At 48.2% G+C, this 25,606-nt stretch overlaps 1 protein-coding gene across 1 annotated transcript in view; it reads left to right on the top strand.

Moving 5' to 3' along the window:
• Positions 1-25,606, top strand: part of SNAPC4 (small nuclear RNA activating complex polypeptide 4) — a 46,672-nt gene that overhangs the window by 473 nt on the left and 20,593 nt on the right. The window contains exons 2-16 of the mRNA XM_038745954.1: positions 7,148-7,303; positions 8,023-8,063; positions 9,296-9,466; positions 9,973-10,098; positions 11,630-11,708; positions 12,652-12,733; positions 14,516-14,620; positions 14,714-14,786; positions 15,193-15,357; positions 18,359-18,506; positions 20,394-20,500; positions 20,620-20,714; positions 22,016-22,110; positions 23,184-23,269; positions 24,181-24,657. Coding sequence (XP_038601882.1) covers positions 7,168-7,303; positions 8,023-8,063; positions 9,296-9,466; positions 9,973-10,098; positions 11,630-11,708; positions 12,652-12,733; positions 14,516-14,620; positions 14,714-14,786; positions 15,193-15,357; positions 18,359-18,506; positions 20,394-20,500; positions 20,620-20,714; positions 22,016-22,110; positions 23,184-23,269; positions 24,181-24,657 — 1,986 coding nt within the window. The 5' untranslated portion in view covers positions 7,148-7,167. The remainder of the gene's footprint in view (positions 1-7,147; positions 7,304-8,022; positions 8,064-9,295; positions 9,467-9,972; positions 10,099-11,629; positions 11,709-12,651; positions 12,734-14,515; positions 14,621-14,713; positions 14,787-15,192; positions 15,358-18,358; positions 18,507-20,393; positions 20,501-20,619; positions 20,715-22,015; positions 22,111-23,183; positions 23,270-24,180; positions 24,658-25,606) is intronic.

Below are 25,606 nucleotides of genomic sequence, written 5' to 3'. Positions count from 1 at the left end.
ACTGGCTCTAGATGTTGCCAGTTTGTAGTTCCCAAGCGCTTAGTACGGTGCTGTGCACACAGTAAGCGCCCAATAAATGCAGCTGAATGAATGGATGCTGGAGGAGTTTGGCTCACCCCGGGCGGGCAAAGGATTCTGGGGCCTGGGCCGGGCCTAAGCTAACGGCCCCTCTTTTAGGCTTCCTCTTCAGCCCCTATTTCCCGTCGGGCCACAACTGGGAATGGGGAAAGAACATCCAGTACAGTGCTCTGCACATAGTAAGTGCTCAATAAATACGATTGATGATGATCCAGAATGAGAACATTATTATGGTATTTGTTAAGCGCCTACTTGATCACTTGATCACATTGTATCCCCCCAGCGCTTAGAACAGTGCTTTGCACATAGTAAGCGCTTAACAAATGCCATCATTATTATTATTACTATGTGCGAAACACTGTTCTAAGCGCTGAGGGGGATACAAGTTGATTAGGGTTTCCCACATTGGGCTCACAGGCGTTATCCCCGTTTTACAGATGAGGTAACTGAGGCCCAGAGAAGTTGAAAAAAATGGCATTTGTTAAGTGCTTACTATGTGCAAAGCACTGTTCTAAGCACTGGGGGGGATACGAGGTGATCAGGTTGTCCCACATGGGGCTCACAGTCTTAATCCCCATTTTACAGATGAGGTAATACAGGCCCAGAGAAGTTAAAAAAATAAATAATGGCATTTGTTAAGCGCTTACTATGTGCAAAGCACTGTTCTAAGCACTGGGGGGGAATACGAGGTGATCAGGTTGCCCCCCATGGGGCTCACAGTCTTAATCCCCATTTTACAGATGAGGTAACTCAGGCCCAGAGAAGTTAAAAAAATAAAATAAAAAAATAAATGATGGCATTTGTTAAACGCTTACTATGTGCAAAGCACTGTTCTAAGCGCTGGGGGGCATACAAGGTGATCAGGTTGTCCCACGGGGGGCTCACAGTCTTTATCCCCATTTTACAGATGAGGTAACTGAGGCACAGAGAAGTTAAGTGACTTGCCCAAGGTCACACAGCTGACATTTGGCAGAGCCGGGATTTGAACCCATGACCTCTGACTCCCAAGCCCGTGCTAAGTGAAGCGACTTGCCTAAAGTCACACAGCCGACAAGTTGCAGAGCTGGGATTAGAACTCATTCATTCATTCAATCGTATTTATAGAGCGCTTACCGTGTGCAGAGCACTGTATTAAGCGCTTGGGAAGTACAAGTTGGCAACATCTAGAGACGGTCCCTACCCAACAGCGGGTTCACAGTCTAGAAGGGGGAGACAGACGACAAAACAAAAAACATATTAACAAAATAAAATAAATAGAATAAATATGTGCAAGTAAAATAGAGTAATAAATACGTACATAGATATATACAGGTGCTGTGGGGAGGGGAAGGAGGTGGGGGGAGGGGGAGGAAGGGGAGAGGAATCAATCGTATTTATTGAGCGCTTCCTGTGTGCAGAGCACTGTACTAAGCGCTTGGGAAGTACAAGTTGGCAACATATAGAGACGGTCCCTACCCAACAGCGGGCTCACAGTCTAGAAGGAGGGGGCTCAATCTGGGAAGGCCTCCTGGAGGAGGTGAGCTCTCAGTAGGGCTTTGAAGGGAAAGTCATGACCTCTGACTCTCAAGCCCATGCTCTTTCCACTGAGCCACGCTGCTTCTCTGTAGTCCAACTGTAGAACGTGTAGTCCAAACTGGAGGCCGGCCAACCCAATGAATCAATCAATCAATCGTATTTATTGAGCACTTCCTGTGTGCAGAGCACTGTACTAAGCGCTTGGGAAGTACAAGTTGGCAACATAGAGTGGGTTCACAGTCCAGGGGTTAGGAGCAGCCTGGAGAAGAGCCAAACCCAGGTAGGTAGAGAGCGACGCCACCTCCCTCTAGCATCTCCGGACTCCAACTCTGAGGAAGAGACGGTTGGGTCCTTTTATTTTTAATTGCATTTGTTAAGCGCTTACTATGTGCCAAACACTGGGGTAGGTAAAAGATAATCTCGTCGTGGACAGAGAGTGTGTCTGTTTATTGTATGGTAGTCTCCCAAGCTCTTAGTACAGTGCTGTGCACACAGTAAGTGCTCAGTCAGTGCAATTGAATAATAATAATAATAAAATTATAATAATAATATACTATTCTATTTATTTTATTAATATATTTTGTTGTCTGCCTCCCCCTTCTAGACTGTGAGCCCGTTGTCGGGTAGGGACCGTCTCTATATGTTGCCAACTTGGACTTCCCAAACGCTTAGTACAGTGCTCTGCACACAGTAAGCGCTCAATAAATACGATTGAATGAATGAATGAATGGTATTTGTTAATAATAGTTATGGCATTTGTTAAACGCTCACTATGTGCCAGGCACGGTTCTAAGCCCCGGGGGTGGATACAAGCAAATCGGGTCGGGCACAGTCCCTGGCCTACGTGGGGTTCACTGTCTCAGTCCCCATTTTACAGATGAGGTCACTGAGGCAAAGAGAAGTGAAGTGACCGTTCAAGGTCACACAGCGGACAGATGGCGGAATTGGGATTAGAACCCACGACCTTCCGACTCCTAGGCTCATGCTTTATCCACTATGCCTTGCTGCTTCTCTAATAAATGAATAATCAGGTCAGACCTACGCCATCACCCAACTACATGGGGCTCACATTCTTAATCCCCATTTTACAGGTGAGGCATTGAGAAGTTAAGCATTTGGCCCAAGGTCGCAGAGCCGGGATTAGAACCCAGGTCCTTTTCATTCATTCATTCAACCGTATTTATGGAGCGCTTACTGTGTGCAGAGCACTGTACTAAGCGCTTGGGAAGTCCAAGTCGGCAACACATAGAGACAGTCCCTACCCAAAAACGGGCTCACAGTCTAGAAGGGGGAGACAGACAACAAAACAAAAGATGTAGACGGGTGTCAAAGTTGTCAGAACAAACAGAATGAAAGCTATATGACCATCATTAACAAAATAAATAGAATTCATTCATTCAATCGTATTTATTGAGCGCTTACTGTGTGCAGAAGCGCTTGGGAAGTACAAGTTGGCAACATATAGAGACGGTCCCTACCCAACAGCGGGCTCACAGTCTAGAAGATAGTAAATATGTACAAGTAAAATAAATAGAGTAATAAATCTTTACAAATATATACAGGTGCTGTGGGGAGGGGAAGGAGGTAGGGATGGGGAGGAGGAGAGGAAAAGGAAGAGGAAAAAGGGGGCTCAAGTCTGCTCTGTCCACTATGCTGCTTGGGAATGGGAATGGACTCATCCCAGAGGTGGTTTGTGAGCCTCCCCTTAACTCCTTAGCTTAGGTGGGCAGTTGGGACAAGCCTTTGGCTTAAGTGACAGTGCTAAAGTATCCGGTCTGTCTCTATATGTTGCCAATTTGTACTTCCCAAGCGCTTAGTACAGTGCTCTGCACATAGTAAGCGCTCAATAAATCCGATTGATGATGATGATGATGTATCGGAGCTCTGGTCCTCTGAAGGAATATTCCCACATCTGGGGAGCCCTGCCACTCAAGAGAAGGGGCAGTCGTTGACTATCAGCATTTATTTAATAAATCTGATGATCGGATGCTCAGGATAGTGCTCTGCGCAATCAATCAGTGGTATTGAGCACTTACGGTGTGCAGTACTACGGGCAGGGAACGTGTCGACCGACTCAGTTGTGGTGCTCTCTCCCCAGTGCTTAGTACAGTGCTCTGCACTCAGTAAATACCATTTGGTAGACACGTTCTCTGCCCACAGTGAGCTTACGGTCTAGAGGGGGAGTTTCCAGTTTAGAGCTGCGAGCTGGTCAGGAAACCGTGGATTAGAACCCAGCTCTTTGAGAGGCTGGCGAACATCGAGGCGCTGGCCTTTCCCGCCCGACAAATTTTTTTGAGACTCCTTGAGGAGCAACCTCTATCTAGGGGCCTGTGGCTCCTCATTTAAGGAGAAGGACAGGGCAGGATCTGGGAAAGAGCGGTTAGAGTTTGAAGTAATAATTAATGGTGGTATTTGTGAAGAGTCTACTGTGTGATCAGCACTGTATTAAGCACTGGGGTAGGTTCAAGATAACCAGGTCAGGCACAGTCCCCTTCCCACGTGGGGCTCACAGTCTAGTAGAACAAGTAGTAACTAACCAGCCTTTTGTTTTGCAGGGGTTAATAATAATAATGATGGTATTTCTTAAGCGCTTACTATGTGCCAAGCACTGGGATAGATACAAGGTGATCAGGTTGTCCCACGTGAAGCTCGCAGTCTTAATCCCCATTTTACAGACGAGGTAACTGAGGCCCAGAGAAATGAAGTGAATCGCCCAGCCGATAAGTGGCAGAGTCAGGATTAGAACCCGCGACCTCAGACTCCAAAGCCGGGCTCTTTCCGCTTGGAAGGAGGAGCGGCAGTTGTGTTAGTCCGGGGCGAGAAGTATCGAGTGGGCGCTTTTTCCCCAAAAAGAATTAGGCTCAAATTATCGGGGGCTGTTGCTCACTGTGGGCGGGGAATGTGTCTTCCGACTGTTACATTGAGCTCTCCCAAGCGCTTAGTACAGTAAACACTCAATAAATATGATCGATTGAGTCCCGGATTTTCTTTCCATGGAAATGAGAAGCAGTGTGAGCACAATTGTGGGAGTCAGAAGGATCTGATAGACTCAATCCCTGTCCCGCGTGCGGCTCACGGTCGTAATACCCATTTTACAGATGAGGGAGCTGAAGCCCAGAGGAGTTGAGTGATTTGCCCGAGGCCACACAGCAGGTAAGTGGCAGGGCTGGGATTAGAACCCATCCTGTGCTCTTTCCAGGAGGCCAGATTCCTCTCTGCTTGTGGCTTCCTAACGTGGTCAAATCCTAGTAGGAATCCTTCGCGGTGTTCGGTGCCCCCTGCCCACCTACTCAGCGTAGCTCACTGGAAAGAGCCCGGGCTTTGGAGTCAGAGGTCATGGGTTCAAATCCCAGCTCTGCCAACTGTCAGCTGTGTGACTTTGGGCAAGTCACTTCACTTCTCTGGGCCTCAGTTCCCTCATCTGTCAAATGGGGATTAAGACTGGGAGCCCTCCGTGGGACAACCTGATCACCTTGTGACCTCCCCAGCGCTTAGAACAGTGCTTTGCACATAGTAAGCGCTTAATAAATGCCATCATTATTATTATTTGTTATTACTCACTTGCCCCACTCTGTGCTGTAGCAGAAGCAGGACCGTCAGGGTTGGAGAGAAGGCGAGGGGCACCATTTAAACCCAACAGTGCTAGCGTCGCTTCCTCAGTGCAGGGTCTCGGCAGGCAGGTCTCAGGACCGAGCCTCATCTGCTGTTTCCTAAACGAGTCTCACCGTAAAGCAGAAATCAATCAGTGGTATTCATTGAGCACCCGCTGGGTGCAGAGCACTGTGCTAAGTGCTTCGGTGAGGGCAATAGAACAGAGTCAGTAGGCACTCAAGGCACTTCCAGTCTAGAGGAAGGAATCCACTTCCTTTCCGGGCCTCGTGCCCAACTCGCGCCGCCTGATCATCATCATCAATCATATTTATTGAGCGCTTACTGTGTGCAGAGCACTGTACTAAGCGCTTGGGAAGTACAAATTGGCGATCTCTTGTTGGGTTCCTTGCATTTTGCTCCGTGTTGCAGAAACACCCCTCTCCTTGGATAACTCTGCCTCAGCTATTCCTCCACCCTCTGACCTCAGAGCAGGGCACATAACACTCATCTTCACAACTCTCTCCAGCTTGAGATGGGGCAGTCTGGAAGCGGGAGACGGACAACAAAACAAAACATATTAACAGTCTTTTAGACTGCGAGCCCACTGTTGGGTAGGGACCGTCTCTATGTGTTGCCAACTTGTACTTCCCAAGCGCTTAGTACAGTGCTCTGCTCTGATTGATGATGATGATGATCTTAAAACTCTTTCGAGAACACATCTCCATGGGAACTCCCCACGTAATTTTTAATCTCCCGGCTAGTCTTGAAGACTGTAAGCTCATTATGGGCGGGAAGCGTGTGTGCTAATTCTGTTGAATTGTACTCACCGTCCCCAGCACCCACCTCACAACTGTGCAAGTTGAGAAAGGTTTCTGAGAACTGCCAGGGGATCACTCCATTTTTGTGCTTTCTAGCGATCCAGTTTGAGCGCAGTTGCATTTGGCGAGTAGGGCAGGATCTGTTGGGTGATATCGACACGAAGTATTGCCAGCCGAACTCACTTGACGCCGTGCTGCTTCGGATACAGCCACATTGCAGGGTTGGGACTTCAGCTCCTCATAGAGTGGTGAAAGCAAGAGGGCCTCTCTTTTAAACCATGCTGCTTGGGGCTCTGTGATCACTTTTAAAAGGTTATTCATTCATTCATTCAATCGTATTGAGCGCTTACTGTGTGCAGAGCACTGTACCAAGTGCTTGGGAAGGACAAGTCGGCAATAATAATGATGGCATTTATTAAGTGCTTACTGTGTGCAGAGCACTGTACCAAGTGCTTGGGAAGTACAAGTCGGCAATAATAATGATGGCATTTATTAAGTGCTTACTGTGTGCAAAGCACTTTTCTAAGCGCTGGGGAGTTTACAAGCGCAGGGGGCTCACAGTCTTAATCCCCATTTTACAGATGAGGTAGCTAAGGCACAGAGAAGTGAAGTGACTTGCCCAAAGTCACACAGCTGACAATTGGCGGAGTCGGGATTTGAACCCATGGACCTCTGACTCCGAAGCCCGTGCCCTTTCCACTGAGCCTAAAAGTTAGGGTCCAGTATGGCCAAAAGAAGCCGTGTCTTTCTTTTAAGGTGTTCAAGTGCCTAACTATGTGCCAGGCACTGTATTAAGCGCCGGGAGTAGATACAAGATAGTCAAGTCTCACATGGGGCTCACAGCCTAATTAGGAGGAAGAACAGATATTAATTCCCCATAGGTTGGACATAGCCTGTATCTCACGCAGGGCTCGCAGTCTTAATCCCCATTTTATAGATGAGGTAACTGAGGCCCAGAGAAGTGAAGTGACTTGCCCAAGGTCACCCAGCAGGGAGGTGGTGGAGCCGGGACTAGAAAGCAGGTCCTTCTGACTCTCAGTCCCGTTCTCTGTCCACCAGGCATCTGAAATGAACTTGAATGTTCTCTGGGGTTGAAAGACAGCAACACTAACCTCGCTTTGTTTCATTTCTAATTTTTGCTGTAGCTCTTGGTGGCACAGAAGTCATGTCAGCCATGGATTTAAATGCAGAAAGAGAGAAGATCAGGAAAGAAATCGAGGAACTGGAGAGGAGCTTGGACCCCAACGCTGCAACCATTGAAGTGGTTGTTTCTGAATCGAGTCTCGATTCTGATTCTGGAGGTATGTTGGAATTGACCGAAAATTCTTAATAATGGTGGTATTTGTTAAGTGCTTACTATGTGCTAAGCGCTGGGATAGATGCAAGGTAGTCAAGTTTCAGATGGGGCTCACAGCCTTAGTAGGAGGAAGAACAGGTATTGAATCCCCATTTTTCAAATGAGGGAACTGAGGCACAGACAAATGAAGTGACTCGTCCAAGGTCACATGATGGAGTTGGGATTAGAGCCCAGATCCTCCAACTCCCCGGCTAATGCTCTTTTCACTAGGCCACACTGCTTCCCTAACACTTACCCTTGAAGTGATCTCCCTCCCAGCCCTGGTTTTGTACGGGCTGCTTGTAGGCACCTTGGCCAGACTGTATTATTCCTGGGGGGCAAAATCTCCGTAGGGAGATAGTGGTTCCTTGGGCCTGATCATTTGGTACACAGAAATTGAGGGATGCCAGCTGATGGCCCTCTCAGAAGAAGGTGAGGAATCCTGCTCGTTGCCAGCCTCTTGCCGGTTTCCAAAGTGCTCTCCTGAGGAGACAGCGGTTGTCCCCACACCTGAGCCGACAGGAGAGCAATTAATTTGGGAAGTGGGAGCCTGCTTCAAACTTGGCCTCAGAGCAGAGTTCCTTCCCCAGCCGACAGAAACAAGATCATTTGTTTTCCCATGGCTGAAGAGGTTATCATTGGAGGGGTGATTTTCACCGCGGGCTGTCTTTTCATTTCCAACAGATTCCCTGGAAGATGACGGCTTGGACACACACGTCTCTGCGGTAAGTTAACTGCCTGGCCAATCACTTTCTTCTGCTCCATTAGTTGTTTGTTTTTTTAAATGGTGTTTGTTAGCCACTTACTACTGGCTAGGCACTTCCCTAAACACTGAAGTAGGTAAATCTAATCTGGTTGGACACAGTTTGTGACTCTAATGGGGCTCACGGTCTTAATCCCCATTTTACAGGTGAGGCAGCTGAGGCTCAGAGATGTTAAGTGACTTGCCCAAGGCCACACCAGACAAATGGCAGAGCCGGGATTAGAACCCAGGTCCCTCAAGTGCTCAGTACAGTGTCTGACTGACAGTTGGGCTTAGACTTTTCCATTATGGGAAACCCTAGCCAGAGAATATCTCTCCATGGCATAGCTCTAAGCTTCTTTGGCGTATGCGAACTCTCCTGCCATGTTAAGGCATTGATTTATAGGAGAGACCTCTGGTTTAGATAACTAAGAAAACCCATTCCGAATCTTTGTTTCTGAGAATTAAGGAGGTTAGGTATAACCCATCCCATTGTAAATCACTGGGGCAACCATCGCCAACTCCACCAAGCATCCTTTGGTACCCTTGCCAGAGACAGAATACTAACCTGGAAACACCAACAGGTATGTCTGATGGAATACAGGATAGTTTTATGTTTTAGGGGAGAGAAATTTTGAGGTATCTGAGACAAGGAGTGCTCAGTTGTTACTGCTTTGTGGTTTAGGGGAAAGAAATTCATTCATTCAGTCGTATTGCCGCTTACTGTGTGCAGAGCACTGTACTAAGCGCTTGGAAAGTGCAGTTCAGCAACAGAGACAATCCCTACCCAACAATGGGTTCACAGTCTAGAAGCGGGGAGACAGACAACAAAACAAAGCAAGTAGACAGGCATCAATAGCGTCAATATAAATAGAATTATAGATATACGTACATCATTAATAAAATAAGTAGAATAATAAATACGTACATATATGCACAAGCGCTGTGGGCCGGGGATGGGGGGCTAGAGCAGAGGGAGGGAGTCGGGGTGATGGGGAGGGTAGGAGGAGCAGAGGAAAAGCGGGGGCTCAGTTTGGGATAGAAGTCTTCAGGTATCCAAGACAAGAAGTGCTCCATTGTTACAGGAAGGGGGAAAAGCCACTGGAAAAATGATAGGATTCTGGTAGGCCAAAATAAGTCTCAGAAGTTTGGGCTAGTTGGGAGAATTCAGAACATCTCCTCGTCTATCTAATTTCTTTTGCTTTTTCTCCTCAGGAGGAGAAACAGTCCAGAGAGGACAGCAATGAAGATGATGATGACGACAAGGGTAAAAATCTCCCTGAAGACCCAGAGACTTGTCTGCAGATGAACCTAGTGTATCAGGAAGTCATTCAAGAAAAGATAGAGGAAGTTGAAGTTCTGCTCGCTCAAAATAAAGAGCAACAGGTGGGGAAGAGCCTGGTGAAGTTCATCCCTGGACAGATTAAGCTAGCATGGCATTGCGGAGGATGTCACATGTATTCTGCTCATAGTGATAGAAGTAATCAATCAACCCATCAGTGATATTTATTGAGCGCTTACCGTATTCAGAGCGCTGTACTAAGCACTTGGGAGATGACATTACCACAGAGTTGGTAGACGTGTTCCCTGCCCACAAAGAACTTACAGTTTAGAAGGGGAGGCACACATTAAAATAAATTACAGATAGTCATAAGTGCTGTTGGGCTAAGGGTGGGGTGAATATCCAGCGCTTAAATGTGAAGTGTTTAAAGGACTTAGTAATAGCTTCCTTGGGAGCATCAGGGATTGGAGCAGAGCAGAAATAGACTTGGGGACCTATTCTTAGTTTATACTGCCAGCTTGGTTCATTTGGTGCCTGATTTTGATTTCCGTCTCCACCTCATTTCCTTCAGGTCGTGCGTTCTGAAATAAGTTGGCTGTTTCTGTTTCAGGAGGAGGTCATGTGGGCTGTAGCTGGTTCTAAGACTGCCAAGACTAAAGAGGGAAAGAGTTTGCCTTCCAACATCTTCGTGGGCCATTTCATGAAGCCGTACTTCAAGGATAAAGCTACCGGAATCGTGAGTGCATTCTCTGACTTGTGATTTCAGCCCATTCCTGCCGTGTTGCAAAATCCCCAGGACCATCTTACACGTTGTGCTTTGCTTAAATCTTGGAGTAGACGCCTTTGTTTTAAGTTAGATGGATTGGGTAGGCCCAGATCACGTGGCAGGAAACCACTGGAGCTCTATTCTCAGAGGACCAGAACTGAAGCAACCAGGACTTTATAGAGGGACGGTATGGATTATAAAATATATTGTATGGAGGCCCTACCTGGAGACTATTTTAGGTGTCTCTGCTACTGAAGTGTAATTCTGTTCTATTTAATAAATAGTAGCATCCGTGAAGTGCTTACAGTGGGCAGAGTACTGTAGTAAAAGGGAGGGAGAAGATGTGACCGTTCGTTAAGGGATGGTCCCCGTCCCACAGTGGAGATACATGGGAAAGCATTGTTGGGAGGGACCTGTTAGGGCTGATACACAGAGAGTGAGTGGTGCAGGAGGGAAAGATTTGGGGAGCTGCTAGAACATGGAAAGCCTGCCGGTGCTTTTGCTGAAAGTAGACTTCTTGGGCCCGGGTTGGGTAGATTTGATATCCTAGCCAAATTTACGGAATCATCCTAGTAGAATCTATAGCCAAGGGATCAGTACTTATCTTTAAGGGGTAAAAAAACTGGCTCTCCCCTCTCATAGGCATAGATAATCAGTAGTATTTATTGAGCACTTACTATATGCAGAGTAGCATACTAAGCGCTTGGGAGAGCACAATACAGCAGAGTTAGCGGGCCCATTACTTGCCCATAATAAGCTTATAGCCAATAAATGCACCCAATCCGTCAATCAGTAGTGGTTTTTTTAGAGCTCTTACGGTGGGCAGAACCTTGTACTTAGCCCTTGGGAGAGCACAATGGAATTAATGCATTTGAAGTAAAGGATCTGGGCTCTTTCCCAGGGAGGCCTAAGATGAAAGGCTTAGATCTTCGCTGGGATCCTAAGAGTGCATGTATCTCACAGCCTCTATTTCTGTAAGGCGTGCCAGCCCCTGAGTTTATTCATTCAGTCAGTCAGTCGTATTTATTCAGCGCTTACTGTGTGCGGAACACTGTACTAAGTTCTTGGGAGAGTACATTATAACAATAAACAGACATATTCCCAGCCCACAATGAGCTTAGTCTAGAGGGGGTGACAGGCATTAATATAAATAAGTAAATTACAGATACGTACATAAGTGCTGTGGGGCCTGGGAGCGGGGATGAGTGAAGAGAGCAAATCAGGGTGACTCAGAAGGGTGAGGGAGAAGAAGAAAGGAAGGCTTAGGGAAGGCCTCTTGGAGGAGATGTTCCTTCAATAAGACTTTGAAGGCGGAGAGAGTAATTGTCTGTCGATTCGAGGAAGGAGGGCGATCCAGGCCAGAGGTAGGATGTGGGCGAGAGGTCGGTGGCAGACAAGATTGAGGCCCAGTGAGAAGGCCAGCACCAGAGGTGCGAAGTGTGTAGGCTGGGCTGCAGCAGGTGTTAACACTGCCGTGTGTAACTCTTTTGTTCTTCAACAGGGACCCCCAGCCAACGAAGAAACCCGAGAAAAGAGAGCCCAGGGCATAAAGTCTTTCGAGGAGCTGCTGGTGACCAAATGTAAGAATTCAGTGATTCCTTGGGTCTGCCCTCTGGATTCCTTTATTCTGCATCTTCTTGGTGGGGGTGGTTCACGCCCGGTTGGCTGGAGGAAAAGGCAGACCTTTTGGCCAGTTGGGATGGTGATGATCACTGCAAGCCTCCCTGTCCGTCGAGTTGAGTCCAAAGAATCCACCGGTCTTCTAGGAATTCCTCAGTTACGTGGTTCTGGGACTAAGGTAGTGCGTGACCCCTCCAACCATTTTACTTCTTCATGGTGGAGTTGAGTCCGGGTGATGGGGATAGCAGATCTTTGCTTCTCATGTGCCCCTCCACTCCCTCACAAGCCATGGTGTTCATGCTTTTGCATTCATTCCACCGCACACTGCATGGTTGTTATTTCAGACTGCTGGGAAAATAGTTTCAGTATGGCACAGATACAGTTGTGCACATTTTTCTTTATGGTATTTGTTAAGTACTTACTATATGGCTGGCACTGTCCTAAGCACTGGGGTAGATCCAAGCTAATCAGACTGGAGACCGTCTCTGTGTCCCACATGGGGCTCACAGTTGTCCCCATTTTATAGATGGAAGTAACTGAGGCACAGAGAAGTGAATTGACTTGTCCAAGGTCACACAGCAGGCAAGTGGCCGAGCAGGGAATAGAACCCAGGTCCTTTAGATTCCCGAGCCCATGCTCTATCCCTTGAAAGCCAGAGATCATGCCCAAGAGGCCTGAGATTGAGCTCGAGGGAGGAGCCCGCACAAGTCTCCACCACCGTCCTTCCATTGATAGAGGCAGCCAGTGGGCTTAACCATTGACAGCCAGTACAGTCCCTGCTTGTTGGTTCTTTCACTATATCCCCTGCTTAATTTTTCCTTTAGCCTGAAGCGTTACACCCCGTGGACTCATTCTCCCAAAAAAGTCAGTGCTCAGATGGCCATGTTGTTTGTTGTTCTGCAGGGAAAACTCGAGAAAAAACCTTACTTCGAAACTCAGTGATGAGCGACCGCCTGCAACGTTTGCTTCAGCCCAAGTTACTGAAGTAAGTTGGCGAGAAAGATTATTGTCCCGCTAATGGCAAACCGAGTGGAACACATCCAATTTGGAATCGTCGGGGCCAGGGACTCTGATTTCACCCTCTCCTGCTTCATGCCAGGGAGAAGGGATATTGGCAATCCATTCATTTCAGCTGGTGATTCCTAAATCCTGCTTCAGGCACCTCACTGTGCTGCCCTGTCTGCGGATAGCTCAGAATAGCCACTACTACCCCATCTCTTGAGGAGAAATTTTGACGTTTGTTATTCCTTTCCCCGAGTACTGTATGTATAAAATCAATCTCCACTTCGTATCATAAGCTACTCCTCGTTGATTTTAAAATTGGTTCTCATAACTGCAGCAGCGTTTAAACACCATGGATATAGTTCTAAGTTTATGACTACAGACATGTGTCCATGAATATCTGTGTATATGTATTTTCTTTGCTAGATTGTCAGCATCTTGAGGGCAGGGATTGTTGCTCCTAGTTTTACTGAACTCTCCCTAAGGTTTAGTAGTGGTTTGCACAGAGTAAGCACCCAGTCAATGCCATTTATTATGTCTGCAGTTCCCGAGCCCAAGGTTTTAATGTGTTTCCTCATTCTATAGAGCCTCATTGGCAGTTTGAATTGAACGAAGGAAGTATTGTCAGCCAGCTTCCTTTTAAAAGCAGCGTGGCCTAGTGGAAAGCGCACAGGCCTGGAGTCAGTGGACCTGGATTCCGTTCCTGACTTCATCTGTCGTGTAACCTTGGGCACCTCACTTCACTTCCTTATGCCTCAGTTACATCATCTGTAACATGGGGATTAAGACTGTGAGCCTCACGTGGGACAGGGACTGTGTCCAACCTGATTATCTTGTACCTGCGTCGGTGTTTAGTGCCGGGAATATAGTAAGTGCTTAACAAATACCATTTACAATAACAAAAAACTCTGTGGGCTGAAACGGGCAAGGTGACCTCGAGTTCCCATCCAACTCTGTGAGTCTAACTAGGCTGAATTTGCTTAGTCTCTTAATTATCTGCGGTTTGGATTAGTCCACACCATGGAGTCTTTCCCTTTGACCTCGTAGGATCAGGCCAGACTGATACTGCCATAAGCCTGGCTTGTGGAGAAGGCAAAGGAGAAGTGGACGGGTCACCACCTCTTATCTGGTCAGGCCGCCAAAGTTACGCTTTGAGTGCGAGGCATCAAATTTAGGTAGGCGTCTAAGTTTGCAGAGGGTGAACTCCTTGGACTGATAGGCACCGGGGTCCGGTCTCGCACAGTGGGGTCACCATTTGGGGGTGAAGCGTGAGACAGGGTGAGGAATGTGCCGTATGAAAAGCCAATCAGGGTTTGTTTTTGCTTTTTTAATGGTATTTGTTAAACACTTACTATGTGCCAGGCAGTGTACTAAGCGCTGGGGTAGATACAAGCTAATCAGGATGGATTCAGTCCATGCCCCACATAGTAATAATAATTATTACGATATTTGATAAGTACTTACTATATGCAAGGCACTGTACTAAGCACTGGGGTGAATACAAGCAAATCAGTCACGGCCCCTGTCCCACATGGGTCTCTCAATTTTAATCCCCATTTTACAGACAAAGGTAACACTTGGCACAGTGAAGTGAAGTGGCTCGCCCAAAGTCAGACAGGAGACAAGCGGCGGAGCTGGGATTAGAACCCAGGACCCGGCTCCCAAGCCCGTGCTCTACCCGCTAGACCGTGCCGCTTCTCATTTCTCAGCCTTGACCCTGTCTCTTTTTACACACCTGACTCCGTCATCGCTGCATTGTCAACAGGCTCGAATACTTGAATCGGAAACGTGAAAAACTCGGGAGCAAAATGGACCGGCAGATTGTGGAGAAGCAGATCGCCGAAACGGAGAAAGAGATCGAGGACATCAAGTGAGACAGGGTTACTGTGATTTGGTTCTCTTCCTCGCTGTGCGGAGAGAGCCGGGCACAAAGTAATGATGTTTTCCTTGCCCCCCGCTGCAGTCAGCTTCCCTCTGAGAGACTGTTGGGGGACAGACTGGATGAGCACGACTGGGAGAAGATTTCCAATATCAACGTAAGTCCATCCCAACCGAGTGGCAGGAATGAGCTAACCTGCCAGGGAAGCCCTGGGTGTTGGAGAATTGGAACTGGGAAACGATTTTGTTGGAGTTGCCCTTGTCAGGTTTAGACTGTGACTCTTTGAAGGCAGAGGGCTTGTGTGTACCCCTATCTGTAAATTAATTTTATTGTCTGCCTCCCCTGGTAGAATATAAGCTCCTTGTGGAATATTGCGCTTTCCCAAGCACTTAGTACAGTGCTCTGCATGCAGAAAGCGCTCAGTAAATACAGTGATGGATTGAGTGATGGCTCCTCTGGTCATGGACAGGGCCCAATTGTGTTAAGGTCCCTCAGGCCCTTCGTGAATTTGGGGCTGAGCTTAGTCGTCGGTGTCCAAGGCCGGTTTGCGCTTGTTTCTCCAGTTTGAAGGAACCCGCAATGCTGTCGAGCTGAGGAAGTTCTGGCAGAACCACGAGCACCCCCGCATCAACAAAGCCGAGTGGGGCGAGAAGGAAATCGAGAAGCTCAAGGAGGTGGCAGCAAAACACAGTTACCTCAACTGGCAGGAGATAGCCGAGGAGCTGGGGGTAAGGACTCCTGGGCTGGGTCCTCTGATTACGGGGATTCAGAAGCTATGGCATCTGGCGGGCAGGCATCCGAGGGGCCTCCCGAAGTCTCGGCCGGGAGTAGGACTGGAGTTGTCCAACCCGAAGGCCTTTCTCCAGCTGCTCGGGGGAGATGCGTCACCGTAGAGGAAATAAGTTTGAAATTGGAGCAAGATTTAGGTTAGCCATTTGACAGTACTGAGGGAAAGATCTGGGAAAGCAGCGGGGCCTAGGGGAAAGAGTACGGGCCTGGGTTCTAATCCTGGCTCTGCCACTTGTCTGCAGTGTGACCTGGGGCATGTCGCTTAACTTCTCTGTGCCTCAGTTACCTCGTCTATAAAATGGGGGTTAAGACTGTGAGCCCTGTGTGGGACAGGGACTATGTCCAACCCAGTTATACTGTATCTAAGCAGTTCCAGTCTCTGTCCCATAAGGAGGGAGGGGGATTTAATCCTCATTTTACTGATGAGGTAATGAGGCACAGAGAAGTTAAGTGACTTGCCCCAGGTTACACAGCAGGCAAGTGGCAGACCTGGGATTAGAACCCAGATCCTCTGACTCCAGGCCCATGCTTTTTGATAGGCTAACATTGCTATTGGATCATTATAGGCCTAGCCTGTTGATGATGATGTTATTAAATACGATTGAATGACTGTATCAAGCACTGTTCGAAGCACAAGTTAATTAATAACAATAATAATGATGGCATTTGTTAGGCACTTACTATGTGCAAAGCACTGTTCTTAGCGCTGGGGAGGTTACAAGGGGATCAGGTTGCCCCACGGGGGGCTCACAGTGTTCATCCCCATTTTACAGATAATCCCAGCTCTGCCACGTGTCTGCTGTGTGATCTTGGGCAAGTCACTTCACTTCTCTGGACCTTCATCTGTAAAATGGGGATTAAGAGCCCCATGAGGGGTAGGAACTGTGTCCAACCTGCCCAACTTGTATCCACCCCAGGGCTTAGAAAAGCGCTTGGCACATAATACGCGCTTAGCAAGAGTTATCATTATTATTATTTCCACCAGCGCTTAGAACAGTGCTTTGCACATAGGAAGCGCTTAATAAATGCCATTATTATTTATAGTTGCAGAAAGCGTCTTGAGCCTATAGTGCACAGTTCGGCCACTGGGTTGCATCCAGAAGCTTCCATTGAGGAAAAGAAAGCTATTTTTTTTTAGTAGTATTTGTTAAGCACTTACTATGTGCCAGGCACCGTACTAAGCACTGGAGTAGATACAGGCTAATTAGGTGGAACAGTCCATGTCCCACATGGGGCTCATGAGGTAACTGAGCGCTTAGTACCGTGCTTTGCACACAGTGAGCGCTTAATTCATTGTCGTATTTATTGAGCGCTTAGTGTGTGCACAGCACTGTACTAAGTGCTTGGGAAGTGCAAGTTGGCAACATATAGAGACGGTCCCTACCCAACAATGGGCTCACAGTCTAGAAGGGGGAGACAGGCGACAAAACACGTAGACAAGTGTCAGAATCGTCAGAATAAATCAAATTATAGCTATATGCAAATGTTAACAAAATAAATAGAATAATAAATAGGTACAAGTTAAATAAATAGAGCAATAAATCTGTACAAATATATACAAGTGCTGTGGGGAAGGGAAGGAGGTAGGGCAGCGGGGATGGGGAGGAGGAGAGGAAAAGGGGCTCAGTCTGGGAATGGGGGCTCAATAAATATGATTGACTGACTGAGGCACAGAGAAACAAAGTAACTTGCCCAAGATCACACAGCAGACAAGTGGCGGAGTTAGGATTAGAACCCAGGTCCTTCTCACTCCCAGGCCCATGCTCTCTATTCACTAGGCAGTGCTGCTTAGTACTAGCGCTTAGTACAGTGCTCTGCACACAGTAAGCGCTCAGTAAATACGATTGATTGATTGCTGCTTCTCCAATTACATTGTTTGAATACAATTTAACCCTGGTGGCCTGAGCCAAAATATTAAAGGCCCTAAATGGATGTTTTAGTGGCATGAAGTTAAATTCAGAAATGAAGCCACGGCAGATTGAAATCATATTCATCTCAAATAGTCATGAGTGGTGTGTTAACACACAGAAAATGGTGCCCCTAAATGGATGTTTTAGTACAGTGCTCTGCACATAGTAAGCGCTCAATAAATACGATTGATTGATTGATAGTGGCATGAAGTTAAATTCAGAAATGAAGCCACGGCAGATTGAAATCGTATTCATCTCAAATAGTCATGAGTGGTGTGTTAACACACAGAAAATGGTGCTGTGTTCAGAATTTCACCCCATCAGTAAACCATGATGCGATTTCAAATCCTTGTTATCTGTCATTGGCATTGAAGTAAATTAATAGAATCACACTGTGGGATTCATCTCTTACCAAATACCCGAGGCAGTGAAAGCCAGAGCAGGTTAATATCCGACGCTCTGTATGAAAAGCGCCCGTGAGGTGCCTTTAAACACAGCCTAGCACAGAGGTTTAGTTCGCCACGACCAGGGGGTCGTATCTCCATTTCCAAAATGCAGCTGCAGCGCTCATGGTAAATGCCGTTTCCTTCCTGTAATTCATTTTAATGTCCATCTCCCCCTGAAGACTATAAGCTCCTTGTGGACTTTAATCGTGTCTCTATTGTACTTTTCCAGGCTCTTAGTACAGGGCTCTGCACACACTATGCCCTCCATAAATACAGCTGATGGATTGTAAGCCACTCGCCGTTTCTCCCGTGTAGCCCAAAAGAGCTGATCTCCCAGAGAAGCGGTCCAGTTGAGGTGGCCAGAACCCTCATTTAGAAAAAAGCAGCTTCTCCTGGGACAGTGGCCCTACTCAGGGGCAGGTTAGGAGGGAGCAGGCCACTAAGCCACCCGGAGTCTTTCCCACTAATGCCTCTGCCCCGGGGACCCTCACCAGACCTCCCTTCGGGGACCTCGTGGGGGGAGAGCCTCGGCGGAGAGACCCGTGGTCACCTTCCCTCTCTTTCTGTTCCGTCGTCTACCGAAGACAAACCGCAGCCCGTTCCAGTGCCTGCAGAAGTACCAGACCTACAACAAAGACTTCAAGAGGAAAGAATGGACGAAAGAGGAGGACAAGATGCTCACCCAGCTGGTTGGAGAAATGAGAGTCGGGAGCCACATACCCTATAAGAAAAGTAAGTTTGCGCTTCGCACCGTGTCCCGCAGAGACCCCTTTCCCTAGTCAGATCTCCCCCCTGGAATCTCTTGGATCATTTGGACCGTTAGGATTTTGTTGATGTGTCTCCTTGAAGTGGTCTGAATCACCAAACTCAATTTTCCCCAAAACATTGCTGCTGCTGCTACTACTACTATTGCAGTTATTAATAATAATAATGATCAATCAATCGTATTTATTAAGCGCTTACTGTGTGCAGAGCACTGTACTAAGCGCTTGGGAAGTACAAGTCGGCAACATATAGAGATGGTCCCTACCCACCAGTGGGCTCACAGTCTGGAAGGGGGAGACAGAGAACAAAACAAAACATATTGACAAAATAAAATAAATAAATAAATAGAGTAATAAATACGTGCAAACATATATACATATATACAGGTGCTGTGGGGAAGGGAAGGAGGTAAGGCGGGGGGGATGGAGGGGGGAAGAGGGGGAGAGGAAGGAGGGGGCTCAGTCTGGGAAGGCCTCCTGGAGGAGTTGAACTCTCAGTAGGGCCTTGATGGGATTTGTTAAGTGCTTGCTATGTGCTAAGCACTGCTCTAAGTGCTGGGGTAGTTACAGGGTAATCAGGTTGTTCCACATGGGCCTCACAGTCTTAATCCCCATTTTACAGGTGAGGTAACTGAGGCCCAGAGAAGTGAAGGGACTTGCCCAAAGTCACACAGCTTATGTGGCGGAGTATTACTATTACTACTACTACTATTACTACTAATAATAATTGTGGTATCTGTTAAGAGCTTATTATGTACCAAGCACTCTATTAAGTGCTGAGGGTGATGCATGATAATCAGATCCCAAACGGGGCTCAGTCTAAGTAGGAGGGAGAACAGGTATTGAATCCCCGTTTTGCAGATGAGGGAATTGAGGCACAGAGAAGGCAAATGATTTGCCCAGCAGAGAAGCGGCAGAACCGGGATTTGAACCCATATCCAGGCTCATGCTCTTTCCACCAGGCCACACTTCCATTAAGTTTGGTCCCTTGATGCATTCAGTCATTCATTCAGTCGTATTTATTAAGCACTTACTGTGTTCAGAGCACTGGACTAAAAGTTTGGGAAAGCACAATACAACAATAAAGACTGACGATCCTTGCCCACAAATGAGCTCACGGTCCAGAGAGGGGGAGTCAGATGCCAATACAAATAAACGGACATCAAAAAGCGGGGCTTAGTCTGGGAAGGCCTCTTGGAGGTGATGTGCCTTCAGTAAGGCTTTGAAGCGGCGGGGAGAGTAATTGTCTGGCAGATTTGAGGAGGGAGGGTGTTCCAGGCCAGAGGCACAAAAACTGGGTCGGGACCAAAGTGTTGCAGACTAGTCTTGTCCTGGAAATTTGGATGGCGTCTCTCAATCCCTCTGCTCCTGGCCTTAATCCCAAATTTGAGGTTCAGATCTGGGGGAATCATACTCCTCCAGTGTTCCCAAAGTTGTCAGGCATACACTAGCAAGGCAAGTGGATCTGGCCCCTAAAAAAAAAAAAATTGGATAAGCAGGTCACTAGGTACATTCTCTACTTATGTAGTGTACTCTGTAGGCTGGAAGCTCCTCTTGTATACTGTAAGTTCCCTGTGGGCAGGCGTTGTATCTACCACCTCTGTTATACTTTTACAGGCACTTAGTACAGTGCTCTGTACACAGTAAGTGCTCAGTAAATTCCGTCGATCAATCGGTTAAAATCCTAGTAAAGTAAAATGAGTAAAAATGGACCAGAGATAGGGTCTTATCTACCAGTTCTGTTGTGTTGTACTCCCGAAGCACTTAGTATAATGCTTTCTGCACAGTGAGCACTCAATACATAGCACTGATGGGTCTTCAGAGCCCTTTTAAAGAGACCGTTATTTCTGACTAGTTGCGTACTACATGGAAGGAAGAGATTCAATGCAGCTAATATATCGCTGGACCAAGAGCCTAGATCCCAATCTGAAAAAAGGATTCTGGACCCCAGAGGAAGATGCTGTAAGTTCACTGCCCCCGCCCCCGGCTGGGGCAGATCTTTTTCCCCCTTCCCGAAAACCGAAAGCCAAATGGGCCTGTGCCCGCGTGACATTGTCTCTCTGTGTGCGTTCACTCCGCAGAAGTTACTGAGAGCCGTCGCCAAGTACGGGGAGCGCGACTGGTTTAAAATTCGGGAAGAGGTGCCGGGTAGGAGTGATGTCCAGTGCCGAGATCGGTGAGTTGCCCAGCAAGCTGGACGGGAGACACGCCCTCTGTCATTCATCCCTTCCCCAGAGACAGAGGATCGGGATTCGACGGGGGCCGATGCGCGGAGATAGCGGAGGCCGGAGCTCGGCCTGGGCCTTGCTCACCTTTAACCCAGCTGGGTTTTGCCCTCCTACCAGGAGGGTGTAGGGTTTGGGAGCAGCTACACGAAGCTACATGAGGCCTGAGGTCTCAGGGATGAAGAAAGGGGGTGGGGATTTTAGAAAGTGAAAGCTCTGTCGATCTCTCCTCCAACCCCCACCTCGCAGATGGACTTCAGATAGGTGTCTGCCTCCAGACACTGATAATAATAATAATAATAGCGGTATTTGTTAAGCGCTTACTATGTGCAAAGCACTGTTCTAAGTGCTGGGGGGGTATACAAGGTGATCAGGTTGTCCCACATGGGGCTCACAGTCTTAATCCTCATTTTACAGACGAGGTAACTGAGGCACTGAGAAGTGCCTTGCCCAAGGTCACACAGCTGACAAGTGGAGGAGTAGGGATTCGAACCCATGGCCTCTGACTCCCAAACCTTTACCCTTTCCACTGAGCCATGACACTATTTTCCTCCTCTCACTTGGGAGCCAGAGGCACCAATGCGAAAGGAGCCTCTCCCTCTTCTCCCCAGGGTGACAGCAGTTCGGCCAAGCAAGTCAGCTTGGCTCCTTCAGTTCCCAGTGACAAGCCATGTAATCTGAGGATTATTATTTATTAATTGATTTATTTGTGCGCAAGCACATTGCTAAGCATTGGGGTAGATATAAGCTAATGGGGTTGGACACGTTTCGTGTCCCATGTGGGGTTCACAGACTTAATCCTCATTTTACAGATGAGGGAACTGAGGCACAGAAAAGTGACATGATTTGCCCAAGGTCACGAAGCAGACAAGTGGTGGAGCCGGGTTTATAGCTTTCTGCTTTCTCCAAACACATGGCCACATCACCAAAGAGAAGCAGCAGGGTATAGTGAATAGAGCACGGTCCTGAGAGTCAGAAGGACTTGCGGTCTAATCCCGTCTCCACCACATCTGTAGTGTGGCCCTGGACAAGTCACTTAACTGCTCTGTGCCTCAGTTACCTCATCTGGAAAATAAGGATTAATTCCACGAGCCTCACATTGGCAGGGAATATGTCTAACCTGATAAGTGTGTATCTACCCCAGCGCTTCGAGTAGTGCTTGTTACACGGTAAGCACTTAAAAAATAACATTAGTAGTAGTAGTAGTAGTAATAGCTGGGATGCCTCTTTTTTCTGTTTGTCTCACCTTTAGCTATCTAAAGAGATTACATGTCAACTTAAAGAAAGGGAAGTGGAGTCCAAGTGAAGAAGAAAAGTTGATTGAGTTGGTAGAAAAACATGGCGTGGGTAAGTCCTCCTTTGTGTCCAGTTGTATTAACGGTTCGTAAAGGCCTTTCCTTTTACTAAAGGCTGCAGTGATACAAACTCAAAAGACACCATAGTGGACAGGCTCAACTGGCAGGTGAACGCTGCATTTCCCCTGGTGCAAATGGGAGTGTAGTTGTGGTTTTCTGATCAAAAGGCTGAATGCGGCAGATCTACGGTAACAACTAATCAGCAGATGTAGCTTTGGATCATGAGTTCAGAGAGAGCAGATTCCATCTGCCTTTCCTCTGCCCGTAAGCTCTGTCTGTAATTGGGAAAGTTTGGGATGGCGGTGGAATTTTCTGGGACGAAATACGAGTGCAGCAAATACTGTTGTCTGTCGTCTGTGCAGAGATGGGCATAAAACAGACCCTGCAAAGCCAGTTGAAGACCGAACTTTCGGTTGTAAAGCAGTCGAAAGAACCGAGCTTTTTGTTTTTCTCCGGGCTCCTGCCTTCCCCGACACCAGAAAGCCCATATTTCAATTATTTGGAGCTTCTTCAAGGGAAAGAGCAGTACAAAGAGAAAATGTCATACCTGTAGGAAGGCAGCGTGATCTAGTGAAGAGAGATCAGTAGGGCTTGAGATTCAGGGGACCTGGGTTTTAATCCTGTCTCCAGCACTCACCTGCTGTGTGGTGGCCTTGGGCCAGTCACTTCACTTTTGCACCTCAGTTTCCGTATCTGCAAATTGGGGATTAAATACCCATTCACCCTCCTTCTTAGGTCGAGAGCCTCATGCTGGACTGGGACTGTGTCCAAGCTGAGTGTCTCGTACCGACCCCAGTGCTTAACATGCTCTTTGGCCCAGAGAAAGTGCATAATAAAGACCATCATCATTATTGTTACCGAATGGCATTTGGTAGCTTGTCAAGAGACAATCTGAAGCCTCTGATTTCTGCTTCTTTCTAAAAACCTAGGGCCTCTCGAGCCCAGAAAACTTGGGCGGACTAGCCTCTAGAAGCCGCCAAGTCTCTAGCAGCCGAGTGTCCGGCAGAATCTGAGGGGACGGTTTTTTTGGCTGTGAAGTGAGTCCAGTTTCCCGTCCCCTTGTAGGTCACTGGACGAAAATAGCTGCGGAGCTGCCTCAGCGGACGGGCTCCCAATGTCTAAGCAAGTGGAAGATAATGATAGGGGACAAGGTATCCATCCGTTTTGTGCGTGAACAGAGAGGGCTAGGACTCGGCCACTGACCAGTCCCGACCTCGCATCCGCTCCGGGCCCCCCAGGGGCCTATCCGGGGGAGAAGGAGGGCACTTTTTCCCTCGGGAGAAACCGTTCCGACTTTGTTAGCCTTTAAGGAAAGCCTCTCTACCCGTGACGGGGACTTTCTTAGCCTGGTAATGGGCCACGTGTTGGGGTCTCGGGAGCCGTCTGCTCTGAGGATTCCGGGCGTCCCCCCGACCCCTGGGAAGCTGTCTCCTCTTTGTGTGATTTTGGCCTTTGGGGGTAAGGACCCTGATTGACACTTCCGGAGGAGGAGTCAGTCGATCGTATTTATTGAGCACTTACTGTGTGCAGAGCACTGGACTAAATGCTCAGGAGAGAACAGTTCAACAATATAACGGACACATTCCCCACCCACAACAATCTTACGTCTAGAGGAAGCTAGGGCGGAAAGGTTGGTAATGTTGTGGAGGCCGCGCTTTGTGCCCCCCCACCAGCAAACACCCCACTCTTTTCTCCTTCATTCATTCAATTGTATTTACTGAGCGCTTACCGTGTGCAGAGCAGTGTACTAAGCGCTTGGGAAGTACAGTTCAACAAATGGAGACAATCCCTGCCCACAACGGGTTCACAGTCTAGAAGCGGGGAGACAGACTTCAAAACAAGTAAACAGGCATCAGTAGCATCATTATAAATAAAAAGAATTATAGGTATATATACATCATTAATAGCAGTAGTTACAATTATAAATATGTACATTGTTGCACAAGTGCTGTGGGGCAGGGAGGGGTAGAGCAAAGGGAGCGAGTTGGGACGATGGGGAGGGGAAGGGGAGCAGAGGAAAAGGGGGGCTTAGTCTGGAACGAAGAGACTTCTCTTTTCCCAGAAGAAGCAGAGGAGCAGAAAACGGCAGCGGAAATCCCGGCGGGGGCCCAGGAGCAGCCAGCACATCCCCAGCAGCTCCGAGGAGTCCGAGGTCGAGTTCACGGACAACTCGGAGGAGGAGGAGGAGGAGGAGGAGAAGTCAGACCGGGAGAAGGAACCGGCAGCGTCGGGCTACACGGTGCCCAGTATAGACCTGTGGATCCCCACCGGGGAGCCCCAGGCCAAGCCGAGAGGGGCCGTCACCGTTCCGACCCCGTGGCCCAGGGCCCGCACGACAGGGTCGGGCAGCGACAGGGCGGCCCCGGGCCCGGCCGGGGAGCCTGGCGAGGGGTGGCCCCGGGGCCAGGGCGCCTCCTTGGACGTCAGTGCCGCCCCTGAGGGCTCTCCGTGTGCCCGTTCGACAGACGTCCCCCCGGAGAATCCGGAGCCCCAAGCGAATCCAGAGCCCCTAGAGAATCCGGAGCCTTTGGAGAAAGAGGTACGCCATCGATCCGGCTCTCCCCTCAGAGACGCATCCGTTCCCTTTGTCCGGGAAACGACTTGTTAGGGCGCGGGCTTCAAGTCGAGCCCGTAGCTGAACCTCTGGTCCGGTGTAAGCGTTGCCTGTTGCTTGGCATCCTGTAGTCCTGGGCTTTTAGAAAGAAGCAGACATCAGCAGCACCATGTCCGACATCCAGCTTTAGCAATAATAATTTAATAATAATAACGGTGGTATTTGTTGAGAGCTCCAATTTGTTGAAAGCCCCTGGCCTGGAATGCCATCCCTCCGCACATCCGCCAAGCTAGCTCTCTTCAAAGCCCTACTGAGAGCTCACCTCCTCCAGGAGGCCTTCCCAGACTGAGCCCCCTCCTTCCTGTCCCCCTCTTCCCCTTCCCACTCCCCCCGCCTTACCTCCTTCCCCTCCCCACAGCACCTGTATATGTGTATATATGTTTGTACGTATTTATTACTCTATTTATTTACTTTACTTGTACATATTTATTCTATTTATTTTATTTTGTTAATATGTTTTGTTTTGTTGTCTGTCTCCCCCTTCTAGACTGTGAGCCCGCTGTTGGGTAGGGACCGTCTCTATACGTTGCCAACTTGTACTTCCCAAGCACTTAGTACAGTGCTCTGCACACAGTAAGCGCTCAATAAATATGACTGAATGAATGAATGAATGTGCCAGGCACTGTACTAAACACTGGGGTAGGTACAAGCAAATCGAGTTGGACGCATTCCCTGCCCCACCTGGGGCTCACGGTCTCAATCCCCATTTTACAGATGAGGTAACTGAGGCTCAGAGTAGTGAAGTGACTTGCCCAGGGTCATACAGTAGACATGTGGCGGAGGCTGGATTAGAACCCATGACCTTCTGACTGTCAGGCCCGTGCTCTATCCGCTTCGCTATCCTGCTTCTCACAAGGGCACCCTCCCGCAACTT

The sequence above is a fragment of the Tachyglossus aculeatus genome, chromosome 4 (genome assembly GCF_015852505.1).
Source record: "Tachyglossus aculeatus isolate mTacAcu1 chromosome 4, mTacAcu1.pri, whole genome shotgun sequence".
Lineage (NCBI taxonomy): Eukaryota > Metazoa > Chordata > Mammalia > Monotremata > Tachyglossidae > Tachyglossus > Tachyglossus aculeatus.
This window is presented reverse-complemented; position numbering and strand designations above follow the sequence as displayed.